Source organism: Benincasa hispida, chromosome 7 (assembly GCF_027475165.1).
Source record: "Benincasa hispida cultivar pf3 chromosome 7, pf3_genome.v1.1, whole genome shotgun sequence".
In the NCBI taxonomy this organism is placed as follows: Eukaryota; Viridiplantae; Streptophyta; class Magnoliopsida; order Cucurbitales; family Cucurbitaceae; genus Benincasa; species Benincasa hispida.
The window spans coordinates 37206619-37226564 of NC_143484.1; the positions used below are offsets into that span (position 1 = coordinate 37206619).

The following is a 19946-nucleotide window of genomic DNA, read 5'->3' on the forward strand; positions in this document are numbered from 1 at the left end:
GGAGTTCGCCAATTCATACCTTTTATTTCAATTTGGGACACATGTCGACTTTTAATTATTTTCAAATTCGAATATTTGTAATTTCGTCATTAATTTGGTAAATGATGTGGCAATTTGCGATTGGTTCAAAATTTCTCGTAAGTTAGTTTTCCATCAATTAATTTAGAAGAATTAGATTCATTTTCCTTGATTTTTCGTTGCTACTAAAATTAATTATAAATTCGTCATCGTAATTATTTTAAATTAATTAATTGAAAGTTAACTCTAAAAACCAAAAGTAAGTCTTAGTGACAACTCGTAGATAGAAATATAAAATTTAAACTCTTTAGTCAAATAAAAACTAAGTTCAAAAGTCAACAAGGTGATACTTTGACCCTAAGCTTGATAGAGAGTGTCAATTTGTACTTTGATCTTTGAATTTAAATTATTGCATTTAAAACTTTTTATAAGTACTACAATATTTACCAAACTTTTCTTTAACAAACTTTTATTTAAAAGGTTGTGGATGAAAATATTACTACAAATATTTAATAAATATAAAACATATGGCTAATACAAAATCAGAAATGTTCCACTAATATATGACACTGAGTTTGATTTTTGTTAGAAATTTTTAATATCATTACAATTAGTGGAATATAAAAATTTGAACTTTTAATTTTAAGAGAGAAAATTCGTTTCAATTAATAATAAATGAGGCTTGTTTTAACTCAGGAGGATTATTGTCCCAAAAAACATATCTCCTAACTGTTTTTTTTTTCCTTTCTTAAGACTATCTCTTGATTGTTTTAATTCTTACTTGAAAAAAAATTGGTTCCAATTCAAACCATTACTATCCCAAAAAGTTGATCTCAACAGGGTCAAACATTTATTCAACTTGAAAAAGAATCACAAAAATTGGTAACACTAACGCACACCTTTATCTTTCATTGTTTATGGTAATCTACTAAAAATAAGGTGGCTTATTGGCTTCTTTTTTCTTGTTAATTTATGTTTTTCAAATAAATACAAAAAGTTAAATGATATTATAAATATATGTGTAAAAACTACAACACATTAAAATAGAACATTTTATCAAGTACATCTCTACTTTATCTTTTAAATATCAATGAGATGAAACAATTATAGAATATAGATTTTAGAAATATATATATTCGTTTAAATATCTTCTATTAAGGAAATGTCATATATCAAATGATTTTAGGAAATGAGTTTAATCTATGATAACTATCTATTTAAGATGAATTTCTTACGAATTTCTTAATTACCCTATAAAATTAGTCAAAGTGCATAATAATAATAATAACAACAACAATCATAAATCTTCCATAAAAATATCATGCTTCAATAATTAGAGCCAGAGGAATACGAAAGAGCTAAAAAAGAAATTAAAATAAAGGTATAACTTATAAGCACTTCCATAGCTCAATTATTATAATTCAATTTTTTATTTTAAAGAAAAAAAAAATAGTAGCAAAGCCCATTATTGGCCCAATGATAGTCCTGAAGTGGGGCATGGAATTGGAAATAATCTAGCCATTTCATTGACTATTGCTGCCAGTGGTTCAAATATCACAAGATTTTATCCTTACATGGGTCCCCCTTAATATGCCAATTCCAATATACAAAACTATTGTTATTATTTTTCATATGATACATACATACATATAAAATGAGAAGAAAATGATTTTCCAAATTCTTATTTATAAAAATAAAATTACAAAGAGATATATTTTTGAAGAAATAAAAATAATTTATTGAAATAACTTTATAGGGTTGTTTGGAAACCCAACATGAGATGATATATTCCCATTCTATATCATCTCAGTGTTTGGAGATCCATTATCCTATCTCACTGATTTTAATTGTTTGTTGACTCATTTTCGGAATGTATTTTATATCTCACCGTCATTTTTCTTTCGTGTATCGTATATCATCTCAGTGCTTGAACATGTTCCTACTCGATCAGAACTCCCCACATCCTATATCATCTCAGCGCTCCAAACAGTCCCTATGTTTCGGCTACTAAAAACTTCTTTTAAAAAATATATAAATATATATATCATCTATTTATTTTGACACATGAAAATTAATATTTACCTTTCAACGAATGCATTCTATTATTTGGGTCTAGCAAGCAGACAAATAAGATGGTGTTAATGCTTAAAAAAATGGTGTAATGGCACAATTTTTGTACATTGTATAAAGTTTGTCTAATTGTTATAATTTTTTTATAGAAAAAAAAAAATGAACCTTATTATATCGACAACCTATTAAAAAAGGAAAAGAAAACCCCTAATCAAAGGAAAATATTGATTATTTTAAATAATTTTGAAGCTTTTAGTACAAATACAACTTAACAAATTAAAATATAATATTATATTGAAAAATATGAGTAGTCTAGTTTAACTGATATAAAATATGAACTATCGACCAAGGCAAAGTGAACTTGACTCTGACATGATCTTCATCCTTAGGTAGGAAGTTCAATCCTTCACCCCATAATTATTGTACTAAAAAGAACTATCGTTCAAAGAGTTTGAGATTCAAACCAACTTTTTACTTGACTATTCAACATTATAATATTCTAAGAAAAAGTCTTTAAATATTTTTTTATATATACCTATGTTATCAGCCATTATTTGAAATTTTTTACTCTGGCTTACATGGGAAAAGGTTTCAAAGATTTTACTCTGGCCTTTTCTCTTTTTAAAGAGTCTTAAAAAGGGGTTTGGAATTTGAAGCAAAAAGGGGGAGAAAAAAAAGAAGAAAAAAAAAAAGAAAAAAAGAGTAGTTTAGAAGCAAACATTAAGTGCAAATCATAGGTCATGTGGTTGGTGAAGAAAGGCAAGGTGAATGAGCCCAAAATGAGTAGTAACACTTTGACTTGGAAAACTTAGAAAAACTATATATATAATATATATAATATGATTAAGATGGAAAGGGACAACAAATGACCCAATTCAATAGTGACTTTAGTATGTTTATGCCATGACTATATTATTAGTATATTTAAACCAAACTTTAAATATTATAAATATCTTCTAAAGATTAAAAAGATAAACCATAATGTAATATAATATCTGACTTTTTACTCGATAATATAATATCATAGGTCTTTAATCAATTAAATAACGCTTAAATTTAACACATCCACCATCTTATTCGAACTAAAGAAAAATATATTTTTAAATAGAGCATTATGTATATTTTTTTATTAGTGCTACCAGGAAATTAATTAACTAGTCATTTTAGAAGGATTTTTGGAGATTTTAAAGAATATTTTCATCAATTATTTCTAAGAAAAAAAATTATATATTGAGAATTAAAAAAAAATTAATCAATTAAGAAAAAGTTATATACATTAAGTCAGCAATGAATCAAAAAAAAAAAATTAAGTTGATAGATACAAAATTTAGTTTAGAATTTCATCATTAAACCTAACATTTATGGTGAAAATATGATAAAGGTCATTAATGCATAATAATATATATACTGATATACCTACCAATTAATTTAATTACCATTTATAGAGGTAAGATTTAAGTTAAAAATAGAGTAACAAAACTGTTCTCCTTATCATGTTTGTTTGTTGTAATGTAATTAACATCCTTTGGAAGTAATTGATTTGACCAATAAGCATTGCTTTGCTTATCAAAAACCCATGGTTTTATTTATGTCTCCTAACCCACGAAAAGTACAAATACTTTGACAACCAAAGATGATTTTGTTTTCCCTCTTTAATTTCATACGTGTCATTGTGAATTTTTAGTTTATAATAATTTAGGTTCCGTTTGGTAATTATTTGGATTTTAGTTTTAGTTTTTCTTTTTTTAAATTAAGCATATTTTATCTATATTTTTTACAATGATTTGCATCTTTTTTAAGTACAATAGTTGAATTCTTAGCAAAATTCCAAAAACAAAAACTAATTTTTGAAAGCTACTGTTTTTAATTCTCCAAATTTGACTTGGTTTTTTAAAACATTGGTGAAAAGTAGATAACAAATAAAGAAAGTTGAAAGTGTAAATAATATTCATAGGCTTAATTTTCAAAAATAAAGATAAAAAAATAAAATGGTTACCATTCGAAAAATTGTAATTTAAAATTTATAATAATCTAGTAGTCTTTAAACTTTTAACATGTATTAATATGGTCTATATAGTTTAAAATTTTTAACAATTAAATTTTTATCCTAAAATTTTTTTATCAAAATTAAGTGCCAGTTTTTTATAACCACTTTTGATCTCTTGATTAGTTATCGGTCTACATAGACATAAAATTTCATTAAAAGTAGTGACTAAATAGTTATAAAATTTGAAAGGATGGTGACCTAAATTGTTATATATTTATTAAAATTTAGAAAAAAAAATGTTATTTTTATAAAAATTCAGGAAAAATAAATTAACAATTTAGTTTCTAAATTTTCAACTGTAGGTATGTTTTGGCCCCTAAAGTTTCAAATGTATTATTTTAGTAGATTTTAAAATAAGTTTAAAAGGTTGATAAGTAATTTTTTACTATTATTTTGAATGTTGACATTAAATTTTTATTAAATTTAAAATTAGTAATTAATTAAAATATCATTTTGGTTCCTATAGTTTGCAGTTTGTTTAAGTTTAGTAGTTGTACTTTCGATTGTCAATTTTAGGCTATAAACTTTCAATAAATCTTAAATTTAGTCTCTTGAAATTAATTTTTACCAAACTTGCGGTTAAATTAAATAATAATTTTCATGCAAGAAAATACAATATGTAAATATGTTTCAAAATTTATAGTAAAAATGTTGATAGATAAAAAGAAAAAATCAACAATAAATTAGTATTAGAGATTGGATTTAAGATTTATTGAAAGTACACGGATTATGATTGGATAATTGAAAATAACGAATTAAAATTAAACAAACTTCAAAGTATAGAGATCAAAATGATACTTTAACCATGATAATTCTATCTTTCTCCCTTCACCGTCTTTTCCTCTTATTTTTAAACTTTAAAATTATAATATATTAATAAATTATACAGTGACATTTTGAACTAATTATCATGTTTATGAACTTCTAATATTGATATTGATAGTACAAGTATTATGTCAGTTTAGTTGTGCTATTTGGCAAAAATATGCTTAACCAACTTGACAAGAGGGTTTAGTTACCATCAATCCACTTTTTTTAAAAAAAGAAAAAATGAAAAAAAAATTAAGGTTTGTTTGGTAACCATTTCGCTTATTTATTTTTTTTAAGGAAAAAATTAAGCATATTTCCTATACTCATTCCTTACAATAATTTGCATAATTTGAATATTTATCAAATATAATGGTTGAATTCTTACCCAAATTCCAAAAACAAAAAAAAGTTTTAAAAACTATTTTTTTAGTTTTAAAATTTTGATTTAATTTTTTAAACTATTAGTAAAAAGTAAATAATTAAGAAAGAAATCTGGAGGTGAAAGTAATATCTATAAACTTAATTTTAAAAACTAAGGTTTTGTTTGGTAGTTATTTTGTTTTTTATTTTTGAAAATTAAGCATATGAACATTATTTCAACTTTCAAAATTTTTCTTTTGTTATCTATTTTTTATCAATAATTTAAATTTTAAGAACTAGAAAAAATAGATTTCAAAAAATTATTTTTATTTTTAGAATTTAGCTAAGAATATTATTATTGAACTTAAGATTAATGTAAATTAAAAAAATATAATATATGCCTTTATTAGTAAAAAAAAAATCCACTTTGCGAACGCCAAATTTTCAGACAACTCTTCCTTTAGTTTTGCTTTGTGCGTAATTTGACAAATATCCGAAGTGCGCCGACGTGGACTGCGGCTGCGCCGCCCTTTCCAAATCAGCCGGCGGTCCGCTCCACCACTCACGAGCCCCAAAGATTGTTTGAACAGTAGATGTAATCAATATGATTCATCAGAATATACATACATAAAAATCAACTACCATGTGTTTTAAATTTTATTATATTTAAAAATAATAAATCTTTAAAATTTAAGCAGATAGACGACTGTTTGATAGAAAATTCGACGATCCTTTACTTTGTTTGAAGAGAATATTGTTAAGAATGCAACAAAAAGCTCTCACATCGTTAAAAATGAGGAACATCTATGTGGTATCTAAATAAAGAATAATTTTTCCTATCAATTAAAGAATTCTTTTAATGAGACTGTCATAATGTGGCTGATAGTATTTCACTATTTGATGTAAATAGAGAAATATCTTGAAATTATATCTCGTGTTTAATTATTAGAGACATGCAAAATATTGAACCTACATTCAACAGTTATGATTATGTAGCTACATAGTAACGACCTCGTTAAATTAATTGATAAATAAACAAGAAAATTATCTATTGATCACTTGCGATTTGATGGGTTTTTTTTTTTTTTTTTTAAATAATAATTCAAATAGGCTTGTGACCTTTACTTCTATGTTATAGGGACCTAAATGCTTGAAATGATTAAAATGAAAAGAGTCTCTTTGCAAATAATTTCTTAATGGCACCCAAGTTATGGATTGGTCATTTAATGCAATTACACTACTATTGATTTCTTTTTATGAGATGATTTTAATTAGGTTGATTGGTTAGGTGGGTGAGATGCTTTATGGTGTTTGTTATCATAATTGGAATATATTTTCAAACTAAAGAAAATAGCTAAATTAAAATTTCTCTCATGTGATCATGTATAGTTTTGAACCCCACCATTAATTAGGATAATTTATATATATTCATCTTCTTTGGGTATTCTTGTCTACAATAATGTTAGGTTAATTTAAAGAAAGATAATAATCAACAAAATCATCAACAAGGTTGGTAATGAATGACAAATTGATCTAACAATGCATGGATATGAATGTCATTTTGAATTTTAAAAAATCTAAACCAATTTGGTGTAATTAATTACTACATATTATACCAAAAAATAAGGATAACCTAAAATCAACTTATATACAAATTCTTTTTTTAATAATAACTTATATACAAATACTTATATCATATAAATAGGTCCCATCACATACGAATATAAAAAAATAATAATAAATATTCAACTAAAGTAAAAAAAAAAAAAGTATATTTTATTTTTTGGACCGATTAAATAGAAAATCTTAATTTGTCAATTTAAACATAGCATAATTGATAAAGTCATTACATTCTCGATTGAAAGGTTAAAAAAGAAGTGTTATTTTTGTACCAAAGAATATAAGTTAAATTGTATAAAATATTCACGAACTTTTAAGTAGATTTCAATTGTGCCGTGGCGTTTTAAACAATTTCCCACATGATACTTTCAATTTATCCATTATTTTAATACAAAAACTCTAAAAGAATATTTTCTTTTTAGAAAAAATTCAAAGTTAATTAAAAAGTTTAAACGAAAAATCTCAAAGGTCGAGCATGTAATAGAACCCTATACTAAAAGGTCAACATATATATATAATTCGATCAAGAGAATAAATCTTTATCCCTATATCTAATTATGAGATGCATCAATCTTTGTGTATTTCATTCCGATCACATAAAAAAAAAGATAACAAAGTAAAATTGTAACATCACGGATTTCAGAAAAATTTAAGTTAATTATCTAAAATTATTGAGTTTAAATTTCCTCTTCATTTGAAAAATTGGGGTTAAATTGAAATAATTGAAAAAAAATTTATTGATTAAATTGAATTTAATTGATTAGATATTCGAACTGATTATCTTGAAAATATTGAATTTTTTCCCCTCTAATTTTGGATTTTAGGGCCAACTTAAAAAAAATTAAGAGATAATTAATTTTATGTGGTTTAAATGATTTAAATATTTGAAAGGATTTAATTTGTATCAAATTGATGGATTTTATGCCCTTTAATTTTAGTTTTTGAAGCCTAAATTAAGATAATTTGAAAAGTTAATTGATTTATAAATTTAATAGAATCTTTGGAGATTTTGGAGATATTGTGATAAAATATTTTATTTATCTTTTAAAAATTTGAAAAAAAAAATAAATGAGTTGAGATTTTTTCAAAATTAAATGAGAGTGAAAAAAGGAAAAAAAAAATTGGGGAGAAAGCAATTCGGTTTTTCAACGACAGCTTTCACAAAATTGTCAATTGCCGGAGTTTGAACCATTGGATCGTGCTCAAATTTGGTTAGTCTGTTCGAAACATATGGAGTTTCATTTGAACGGTTGGATCGTTGTTTGATGCTATGGTTTGTTCGTAATTGCTGCTGAATAAAATTTGTAAAACTCAAAATTTTCCTTCTCTCCCAATCTCGCAAACCCTCCTCATGCAAGGCCCTCGTCATGTAAGGCCCTCGCTACCAGCCGCTAGCTTAAACAATTTATGTCGTCCAACAGCAACACCCGCTGCCTATCTATAGTATCCACGAGCCGATGCGCCATCTACCGCCACTGCCCGATCTTTGCCGAAATCTTGAGAAAAACCTTGGGTTAGACTTATTTTCCTTATAATTTGGAAGGTGAAATTCACCCATTTGATTTTGGGTTAAATTAGTAACCTCTCTTTGGTGTGAAACTTAGATTCAAGATTTGGAAGTTTTGAGGCATTGACCATTAAGCTAGAGACCATTTTGTTTTGCAGAAAATTGGTGAAGATCGGTAAGTTTTGTAAGTTGTTGAATGGTTATTCTTTTGGATTGAGAGTAATAGTGGAAAATTAAGTTATTGATTTTGGATTTAATTCTTGATCAGATTGGCGAATTAAATCAAGTTTTGGAATTTGTCTTAGACCAAGCCACAACTTTAGGTTGATTCAAGTGAGCTAAAGAAATTCTAAAGAGATTTTGTTTTGCGTTTTTTACAAAGTTGAGGTAAGTGGTACTTGTGCCAGGCGACCTAGTCTAGAATTATAAAGTTAACTAATGGACTCTTGAAGCATGATTTTGTCATTATGTTTTACTTGTTGCATGACAATTATAAGTATTATGAGCATGTTTGAATTTCTAATCAGTACTGATATTATGTATGTGGTGCATGAATAGACCAATAAACGGTTTACTGTCTCGCCTTGACACATGTTTTATTTCAGAGGACCTATGGGTCTAGTTTCATGTTTGACGGTGTGCCTACGGGCCGCTAGACATGCGTGAGTCGAAAGGTTTACGTTCATGTTATTTTTCCATGTTTGATGATGTGCCTACGGGCCGCTAGACATGCGTGAGCCGACAAGTTTACTTTCATGTTTGAAGGCGAGCCTACGGGCAGCTAGACATGCGTGAGTCGACGGGTTCATGTTCATGTTATTTTCATGTTTGACGGTGTGCCTACAGGCCGCTAGACATGCGTATCAAGACAAGATAATACGTCTTTTGGTTTTCCTTTCATCATAAAAAACCAATGTAGCTGTATGAGCCACATGTTATTTTTTTCTTTGCTCGTAGATGCATAGCCTGATCCCGGTAATGGGATCACTTACTGAGTATTTTATACTCAACCTTTCTTAATTTATGTTTTTCAGGTAATGACCGATGGGTGACGAGAGGGACCTGTGATCGTGCCATATGGGACATGTAAATCACTCCACTTAGTTTACGTTTTCAAGCTATTTAAGAGTTTTGATTTGAAACTCAATATTGGTCAAAATTTTATTTGTTTAAGTTATTTTTTTCTTCATTATTTTAGGGGTCTCGAACAAAGATTTTACTTATTTTTTATTTATTTTGGAAAATTGTCTTTATTATTTTAATAAAATTTATTTTCCTCAATTGTCAAAATATTTTGAATGTAAATATATGATTATAACTAACGACTGTTATCAGAGTACTCAAAATGTCGAATCGTTACAGTTGGTATCAGAGCACAGACATTATGAACAATTTGCTAGATATAAGATTATGATTAGACAGATGCACAAAGACGCCGGTTGATGCACCTACCTAAATTTAATAGAATGAGGAATAATTCCAACCTACTCGGTTATTATTACATGATTTATTTATGTTAAATGAAAAGGAATAAGATGTATATCCATTAATTCATAAAATATAAACTAAAACAAATTACAAATAGATAAACAAGAACCTTTTTGTTGATAAGAAGAAAGAAAATGGGCAATAGGGTTAAACCCTAATGTCAAAGTACTTTATGAAGAGAATCTTTTACATGCAAACTTTTGCAGGGAAGGGTTGGCATTTGCAGTATAAGAATATGCATTCTTTAAGCCACCCTCCAAAGAATCTAAATCCAACAGACAAAGCAATTAACTTTTCTTGTTTTTCTTCATTTTAGAGCAGCAAAGAAAAGATATCTCACAGGTTCCCTCTTAACTTTTTGGATAAGTTTTTCTCCTTTTTCTCTTTCCCCTTTAAACCATCACCTTTTTTGGGTTTTTTTTCCCCCCACATTTACTTAGAATAATTAACTAACAAGTTTAGAATGCAAAATACAAGTAATGAAGGGAGACTTTGTAAAGAGAAAGAAAAAAAAAGGAAAAACAAAGGAAGGAGCTTTGTGTTATCTTTTAAATCAGCTTCTTCCTTTGCAAATCACATCTCTTCTTAGCCATTTCAAATTTCTTCCTTTAATGAACATGAACCAAAAACCCTAAAACCCACCAAGAAAGTAACCTTTTTTTTTTAAAAAAAAAGGCCCCCCTTTTTTATTTGTTTCTTATAATTATTATTTTAATTGTGGGTTTATTATAAAAACACACCCACCATTTTCTCTTTTTCTACAAAATTAGGCTCTCTTAGCAGCCATGTTCTTGTTGATATCTTTGTTTGAAAACAGTCTCTTTTTCTTCGATTAATACCACAGAACAGCACGGTCAGAAACATCCTCAAATTCCTCATTGTACTTTTGAGGATGTTTCCTGTTCTTGCCATTCTCTTCGTATGGATGTCTGCTTCAATCTTTGGTTTCGCTTCTGGTTCTTTCAATCTTACATTACCCCATCAGCATCCTGACCCTGATTCTGTTGCTGATGAACTTCAAAGGTAAATTCACATTCTTAATTATTTATTTATTTATTTATTGTTGTTCTTGTTGTTTTTTCATCTGGGTTTATTTCGAATTGTTTGTTTTTTAAAAGAAAATGAAAAACCCATCTGAAATTTTCTTACTTTTTCCTTTCTTTTCTTGAATTTTCTCAAAATCCAAACAGAAAACAGAGAGCATTGCTCTGTTTTTCTGTTTTCTTATCCTTTTCTTGGAGGATAGTTAATGTGTGTGTGTTGTTCTTTTTTTTCCACCTGGGTTTCTATAAAATTCTTTTCTTTGAAGAAATATAAAAATTCCCTTTGAAACTTCCTCTCATTTTCTCACCACCCAAACAAAAACAGAGCATTTCTCTGCTTCTCTGTAACCTCAAATCCTCTGTTTTTCTCTGCAGAACAGTGAATGCATCTGTATGGAGAAGAAAAATGCTGTCCATCGAATCAAAGGATCAAACTTTCTCTTGTCTCACCGGAAACCCCATAGACGATTGCTGGCGGTGCGATCCGAATTGGGCGGCGAACCGGCAGCGACTGGCCGACTGCGGTATTGGGTTCGGGCGCGACGCCATGGGCGGCAAAGGTGGCAAGATCTACATCGTTACGGACTCGTCTGATTTGGATCCGGCGAACCCTACTCCGGGCACTCTCCGGCACGCTGTGATCCAATTCGAACCACTGTGGATCATCTTCTCTGCCGACATGACTATCAGGCTGAAATATGAACTTATCATTAACAGTTTCAAAACGATCGACGGCCGTGGCGCCAACGTCCACATCACCGGCGGCGGATGCATCACCATTCAATACGTGTCTAATGTCATCATCCACAACGTCCACGTGCACCACTGTAAACCCTCCGGCAATGCCAACATAAGGTCCGTAAAATTAAACTCTCTTTCAAAAGTGAGTTTTTTTTTTATATATATATATATATATATATATATATATATATATAATTTATAATTTATAAATAATAATAAAAGTGAAAAAAAAAAACTAGAAATTAGAATGTCTAATAAACAAAAATATCTTTTTGTTTTTCATACACTTTTTTTTTTTCCAATTACGACAATCAAAAAGAAAAACAAACTTTAATTCTAAAATTGTTAGAATAAAAAATAAATTTATCACGTAGTATCATGTGATTGAAATGTATATCTAGTCGACTATCATTCAAGTATTACTTAAAAAAGAGTTTGTTGATTATCTTCTATTAAGACTTTCATAATAGTTCACCTTTTTTTCCCCTTTTTTGCACTTTACTAATTTATGGAGTTAGAAATTAGCACAAAATCATTCTGTGTATATAGAATGATTGTTTGGTATCTTAAACTTATAGAACTTAAAAATGTCAAAAGTTGGGAGGGCTTAAACGAGGGATTAAAAAACTTGCCTTTTGGTGTTTTGGGTATGAATTTAGAAAATCTAGAATTAATGAGGAAAACCTTAGCTATGAGATAGTACTATAGTAGTGGGCGGAAAAAGAAAAAAAAAAGGTTTGGAAGTATTGTAAAAATTAATTAATAGGTTTATCCAACCACTAAAGTTGGACGAACTCATAAAGCAAACACGGGTTTGTCCCACAAACATGAGTCAATTTGCACCTTTAACCATTCATAAGATTTGAATATACATACTTATTATTATTAGATATTCAAAAGCTTAAATTGATAAAGTTATGGATGATCCTTAGATCGACCCCAACTCACGTGGGCCATCGAGGGTTGTCAGACGGAGATGGGATATCAATATTCAGCTCAAGAAAGATATGGATTGATCATTGTTCATTGTCATACTGCACGGATGGACTAATAGACGCAATAATGGGATCGACAGGAATAACAATATCAAACAGCTACTTCTCGCACCATGACGAGGTGATGTTATTGGGGCATGATGATCGGTACGTACAAGACTCGGGGATGCAAGTCACCATTGCCTTCAACCACTTCGGTGAAGCATTGGTCCAACGCATGCCCCGTTGTAGACATGGCTACATTCATGTCGTCAACAATGATTTCACTGCTTGGGAAATGTATGCCATTGGAGGCAGTGCTCAACCCACTATTAATAGTCAGGGTAATCGTTACACCGCTCCCGTAGACCCTAATGCCAAAGAGGTATCTTTCTCTCTATCTCTCAATTTAAATATGCTTATTTTTCTAATCAAAATGTCACCAATACATTTAATTAGCATATTAAAGTTCACACAAAATTTAAAATTTAAAATTTTATTAAATATATATATTTTTTTATATGCGAACAAAATAGTCCTAATCATTAAAGTGAAAACTGATATAACGCTCCTAAAATTTATGAAAACTACTTTCAAGTGTGAATTTATCTTCAAAAGACTAAAAATGAATAAAATAATAAAATAATAAAATGCAAGTTGAGTATTTGCTAAAATAATGAACTAAAATAAAATAAAAAGTTGATTTGAAAAAAAAAAAAAAAAAGGAATAAGTGGTGGAGCGGCGGCGCTTATGAGCCGAACTTTTGACTTGAATGTGTGAAGTGGGGGAATGCATAGGTAAAGGAAGGATTAGATTCCTTATCCCACTTGCTTGGGCGGCGCATGATGTTGACGCGCTGCCGATTAATCAAAATTTCTCAATGGTCCATCTCTATTTTGTCCTTTCTTTTTGAGCTATTCAGCCGAACTCAGAGGGAGCAGAGGTTAGATATTATATTAAATTTATTTTCACCTATCAATTTAAGTTTATGGATCAATTGATGATTTAAATTGGTATTAGAGCAGGTTTTTTCAGGATGCCGTAGATTCAAGCTTCTGTAATGAATTGTTTTTATTTTTGGAATAAGAAATAAGGATGAAATAAGTTTAATTTTCGTAAACAAAAAAAAAAAAAATTAAATGGTTACCACGGGCCTAAATAAATTAAAACCATCGTTGAAATTTTGATTTCATATTTTTTTGACAGCGACGACGATAGACAGATTTTGATATGAAATTTTGGTGATATTATAGGTGACAAGACGTTTAGACGCGGCGGAGACGGAGTGGGCAGGGTGGAATTGGCGGACAGATGGCGATATTTTGGTGAACGGCGCGTTTTTTGTACCTTCCGGTGCCGGACTTAGCACCCAGTACGGTAAGGCTTCCAGCGTGGAGCCTAAGTCCGTGGCTCTCATCAATCAACTCACTATGAACGCCGGCGTTTTGGGCGCCCCCAGGTAATTTTCCTTTCCTTTTTTTCCTCTTTTTAATCATAATCTTTTTAATTAAATGGAATTTACTAATTATGTGACTAGGTTACTAACTTTTTTGATATAAACTTCAAAAGTAATATCCTTAACCCGTCAAATTGAGCCAAAGTGAGCTTAGCTCAATAGAATGGATGTGCGCTTCGATTCAAGAGATCGGAGTTTCAATCTTTTACTTCCATAAAATTTAAATATGACAAGTGATTTATTAGACGGGAAAAACACCTTTAAACTCTAGAGAAGTTACTAAACATGAAATAAACTAATGCATTTTTAATAAATCTTTTAAAGTAAATTTGGAAGTTGAAAGTCTAAAATTATAATTTATTCTAAATTTTGTTAATAAAATTATAAATTTAGTCATTGAATAACTTTTATATAGTTATGACCAATACAAGCACAATTCAACCGACCTAAGCTGGTATTATCAATCTCAAGATTAGAGGATCTCCAGTACATGAGTATTGTGTTCTAAACTTCAGTGTCTAATAGGTAATCAAAATTGACATATTTTAAAATTCAATAATTTATTGGACACAAAATTAAAATTAACAAGAATTCAATAGTGATCTAGTTGTGACCAGTGGGACATAAAATTAAAAATTTAGATGTGTTTGGTCTATAAAATAAGTCTTTCAAAATTAAAGGGTTTAACCATGACTTAAAATAACTATTTTTAAACTGTATTTTAAAAAAAGAATTTAAATAAAAATGATTTATTTGAAAAAAATATACTATTGGTTAATAGAATTAACGTGCACAAAGTCCAAAGCCACATCAAAATTGTCCACCTGATGTGAAATGTTTTAAGGTTTGGTTAAATGTGATAAATACGGTAAAATGATTTGATGACGACATATTCATTTTTCATTGTATGCATGTGGATGATAATGACGTTTTCTTTTTCTTTTTTTCCTTTTCTTTTCAAAAATCAACAATCGGAAAAAAAATAGCATATTTTTCTCATCATTATTTTTGTGACTCAATTTTGATTATACTCTAAGGAATAATCTAACGTGATTATATTATTCCATAGGCTTAAAATAAAGTATAGGAATAATAAAAAAATTCTTTAACGTATGGGGTCTACAACATATCTATTTCAACGTGAAAACAAATTCTCAAATTGATTCCATATAGACCATAATGATTCCAACAAGCTCCACTTTCATCGGACCTCAATTTTAAATTTAATTGAAATTAGATTAAATATGATTTTAGGTTCTCTGAAGTGTAACAATTCTTCCACTGATATAGTGTTTATACTATCAAACTAAAAATTAAAAGGTTTTATTTCCTCACTCCATATACTATAAAAAAAAACTCATTATAATTTTAGGAAATACATAGATAAAAAATATAATGAAATGCGAGATAGATAGGGACAAAATGGTATTTTTATTTTTTTTATTTTTTATTTTGTTTAACAAAAGACGAAGAATAGAATATTTTAAAATTCAACTCGACCCCACCAAAAAAATATCATGCAAGTGGGACACATAATACAGCCAATATTTTAGGCTTTAACACATCATATATTTTAAAAAGTGTTAAAAGTGCTTCCCTTTCAGCTTCTAGGGGGTTAGGGTTTTGTCAAGCTTTTCCATTTCAACGTGGAAAAGCTTCTTTTAAGTGCTTCTTATATCTTTGGGATGTGTGAAAAAAGTAGGCCTAAAATTTTGTGTAAAAAGGAACAAAGAAATGGGGGAATTGATTCAATTGGAACCCAAATTGAGCAACACATCCATGTGTTTTTGAGCATAGGAAAAAGAAAGGCTAAGCTTTGAGAAATGGGGTTTGCTTTTCCCAAATCCTCTATTTGTGTAAATTCTCTTCATCATATTCTATTCCTTTTGCTTTCTAACAATGGCCCTCCTACTCCTCCCCCTCCCCTTTATGACATAGGACAACTCCATTTAAGACAATGGAAGATGACTTACCTTCAAAGTTTAACAGTGCTCTCGACTTTTCTATGTTGTTTTTAGTGAATATGCGTCGAGGATCTTACATCAGAAAGATAAAAAAAAAAAAAAAACTCATAATTTTTATAAAATATATGAGTTACTCCTCTTATTGTCAATTGATTTTGAGATGAAACTATATGTGTGTATCTGATATTGGTATCAAAGCTCATGAAATCCAAACGGGTATTCGATTTATCTACATCCTACCCAAGAATTTGTGAATTGAGGTACCATATTTTTGATGAGGCACATCAAGAATCTCCAATGGAAAAATGAAAATATCTTACCATCTTTAAAATATACATGAGTTACTTCTCATCTTATATTTATTGAATAATACAAACATTTAAAGGATTGTTTTCAAATAAAAGAAAAATGAGCAAACTTATTTACAAATATAACAAAATGTCACGTCTATCAGTGATAGACCGCGATAGACTTCTAATTGATAGACAGTGATATTTTGCTATATTTGAAAATATTTTTAGCATTTTTTCTATTTAAAAAAATTATCCAACATTTAAAGTGACTGAATTTTTAATTTTGTATCTATTAAATTTCAACACTTTAAATGCTCTTTTTAACAAGTTCTTAAACTTTAGATGTTGTATCTAATAGGTCATTGATATATTCATTGTCTTTACAAAAATTAATTGATAATTAAATTTATTAGATATGAATTAAATTTTATATCTAATTTCAATTTTATGTTTAGTAGATATGCATACTAAAAATATATCAAATAATTCAATAACCTATTAAATATAAAAGTAAAAAAAATAAAAAAAAATATTAAACACAAAATTGAAAGTCTAAAGATCCATTACATAAGTTCAAGAATTTAATGAACATAACATTGAAAGTAAATTAATGATGTATTAGGCACCAAACTGAAAATTTAAAAACCAAATAAATATTAACCCAACTAAATTTCTAATTTAATCAATTGGTTTTTTTTTTAATCTCCTTTCAAAAATTTTATTTATTTATTATTTTTATGCAGGTATAATACTGGTCAAGGAATTGTATATCCAGGATTTAATGGTGAGAATGGTGGAAATGGTGATGAGGGATATGGGGGTAATACTGTCATAAATAATAGTCCAATTTATGAAAATGGTGGTGCTAATGGTAATGATGACTACTACGGAATGATATTTAAAGCTAATGGTCATAGAGTATTACCATTATTGCCCTCCATAAACTTATGTACTCAAATTATAATACTTTTGTATATAGTCACAAATTATAGTGGTCTATTCACAATATAGAAAATGTAAAAGAGTTTTAGAAAGCTCATATAATTAATTAAATTAAGTTTAATTAATTATTGCAAAATTAAAGGGAATTTGAGATTATTATTTCAAAGTCTTTAGGGTTATTGTTTTTTCTTTTTCTTTTTCTTTTTTTTTTGTTCTCTTCCTTATGAGTATATCATGAACGTAAAATGAGATCCATTTGAGATAATACAGATCTATTTTCTTTCCATTTTACATGTGTTTTTAATGTTTTTTCGTAATATTTTCTTTATTTTGTAATCTTTGTTATCTATTCATAGTCTAGAATAATTGATGCACGTTTCACTAAAATATTTGGAAGAAATAATACAAGAGTTTAAAATTATTCAAGAACAGGGTTTCTTACGGTAAGACCCCCGAAGATATTTTTATTATTTTTTTAATCATTCTTATTTATATTATATATATATATATATATATAAAGTAGATTCCACAGGTAGCGCTATGCATTTAAAATTAAATTAATTAAATAATTTATGGGGAGACGTGTCTTTCTTTCTCCTTTTTTTTATGACATTTATAAAAATAATTAGGTAATGACATCTCTTTACACATAGAAAAAGAAGGTCAAAATTTAAAATGGAGAAGGTCGAAGGAGAAAATTGTTAGAATAGATGTCTAAAACAAATGTCACGAAGTGTTGCTGTGTTGTGGAGAAATTACTATCCTAACAGCAATTAGGGCGCGACCTTATGATGCTAACCACTTATGCCGATTGCTCTCTAAGGTTAACGCAACCTCCAAATTCAGACGTTCACTTGTTGAAAAATGGACTAGAACCGGTGAGAAGATTGCTCAGAACAAAAGAATAATTTAGGAAAATAGAAGATGGAAATCGAGTTTGTTGTGTCATCTCTCCCAGGTCTGATCTGAGTTAACTAGTAGAGGAGAGGAGTGTTGGGATTTGTGCCCTAAAGTCTCGTGTCCTGTAGTTTGTAAACAACTTTGTACGAACGCTTGTGATGTATAATATATATGATATTTACTTCACTTCTTGACTTTACACTTTTAGATGTTTTTATTTTACCACAAACCAATAAACTTAATATTCCTGGTTGTCTTTATGTAACTCAGGCATGTATGTAGTAATATACAAGTGGATCATGTCTTAAGTGATAACCAAAATGGTCTGTAGCATATAGATATAGGAGGGAAACTTTATCCTGGTAACACTACGGACACGACCCGCTTGTGGAATAGTTACAAATGTTGTGGCTTGTCACAGATGGTCTGATCCTGATCATTCGTGTAGGGGACATACGAGTGGGGGCATCCTATACAAAAGGTTTGTATAAGACCTGGCCTCGAAGTGTTAACGTCTCGTCATATAACTCCGTTCATGACAGAGACTTCACTTCACTAGGATGACCATAGGTAACATGACCTCAATCCTGAGTGAGTTGGGAACTCCTGCCATTGAGGGCGATCCTTTGATTTGCATGGGTGCGAGTGGCCTACCACTTTGGGGATTCGTCTGATTTGGGAGTTGGGAACTCAACTTCACAAGATGAAGTTCACTCCTTTCCTAAAGCAGGGGTAAGTAGATAGATTACTTTCTTAAGGACTGATCCCGAGACTTGAACGATGTGGCGCCACATACCTTCTCATGGCCCAAGAGATGTTCACACATAGTAGGACTATGTTGTATTGTTCATTAGATGGATCAGTGGTACTTAAGGAGTAAGATGTAACTACAGGGACAAAACGGTAAATTGGCTAGTTGTACTTACGAGCATCTGTGAAGGGTCATCGTATTGATGATTGGTTATATCTAGTGGACATAGAAATATATCTATGGTAAGAAGAGTTCAACTGTCGGTCTTTAGTGGAATGCCTGCCAGTTAACGAATGGTGGATATCGTGGCTACAACTATTCACGAACCATTGGAGCTTCAAGCCTTAGGTCCATAAGGTCCCCTTGGTAGCTTAGATACAAGTTGAGAGTCAGTTTTTTGGTCAGTTTGAAATGTTCAAATTGACACGAGGGAGTTCGATTATATACGATATAATTGAACTAGTTAGTTATATACGATATAATTAACTTTATGTATGAGATACATTAATTTGGAGAAAATTGGATATAAATATGATTTATATCTAGTGGAGGAAAAATACTATGATTAATATACGATATTAATTCATAGGTTTTGAATATGATGTGATGATATTCATTGTCTATTAATTGGACGGTTAAAAGGGTAATAGGACGACATCTCTTCTGTTTTCATAACGGATGAATAAGTTGAAAAATCACTTTGAGACGCTTAAATAGCTCATGGTGCGTTAAGCATTGGATGCGCGGGCATTGTGTTGAAGAGTGTCATCACTTAGCAAAACTTGTGCCTATACGATAGTGCTTGAACGATCGCTTACCTATACGATAGCTCTGAACGATCGCTTAACGATTACACCCACACGCGCTATTTACTAAATGATCGTTTACCTTTTCCTAAGCGACCGTTTAGTGCTCGATATTTACTAAAAGATCATATAGACGATCGCTTAGCTTTTCCTAC

General features: G+C 29.4%; 1 protein-coding gene across 1 annotated transcript; it reads left to right on the top strand.

The window, feature by feature from the left end:
* The first annotated feature begins 10050 nt into the window (after positions 1-10050).
* On the top strand, positions 10051-17470 carry LOC120081987 (putative pectate lyase 18). The gene is made up of 6 exons (XM_039037173.2): positions 10051-10262; positions 10765-10943; positions 11339-11818; positions 12637-13063; positions 13933-14138; positions 17136-17470. The coding sequence occupies exons 2-6, from the start codon at positions 10813-10815 to the stop codon at positions 17401-17403; spliced, it is 1512 nt and encodes a 503-aa protein (XP_038893101.1). The 5' UTR covers positions 10051-10262; positions 10765-10812; the 3' UTR covers positions 17404-17470.
* The last annotated feature ends 2476 nt before the right edge of the window (positions 17471-19946 follow it).

Coding starts and splice junctions, on each gene's coding strand:
- LOC120081987 (XM_039037173.2), top strand. CDS start 10,813: ATGTTTCCTGTTCTTGCCATTCTCTTCGTATGGATGTCTGCTTCAATC. Junction 10,944..11,338: donor GTTGCTGATGAACTTCAAAG/GTAAATTCACAT, acceptor TTTTCTCTGCAG/AACAGTGAATGCATCTGTAT. Junction 11,819..12,636: donor TCCGGCAATGCCAACATAAG/GTCCGTAAAATT, acceptor GATGATCCTTAG/ATCGACCCCAACTCACGTGG.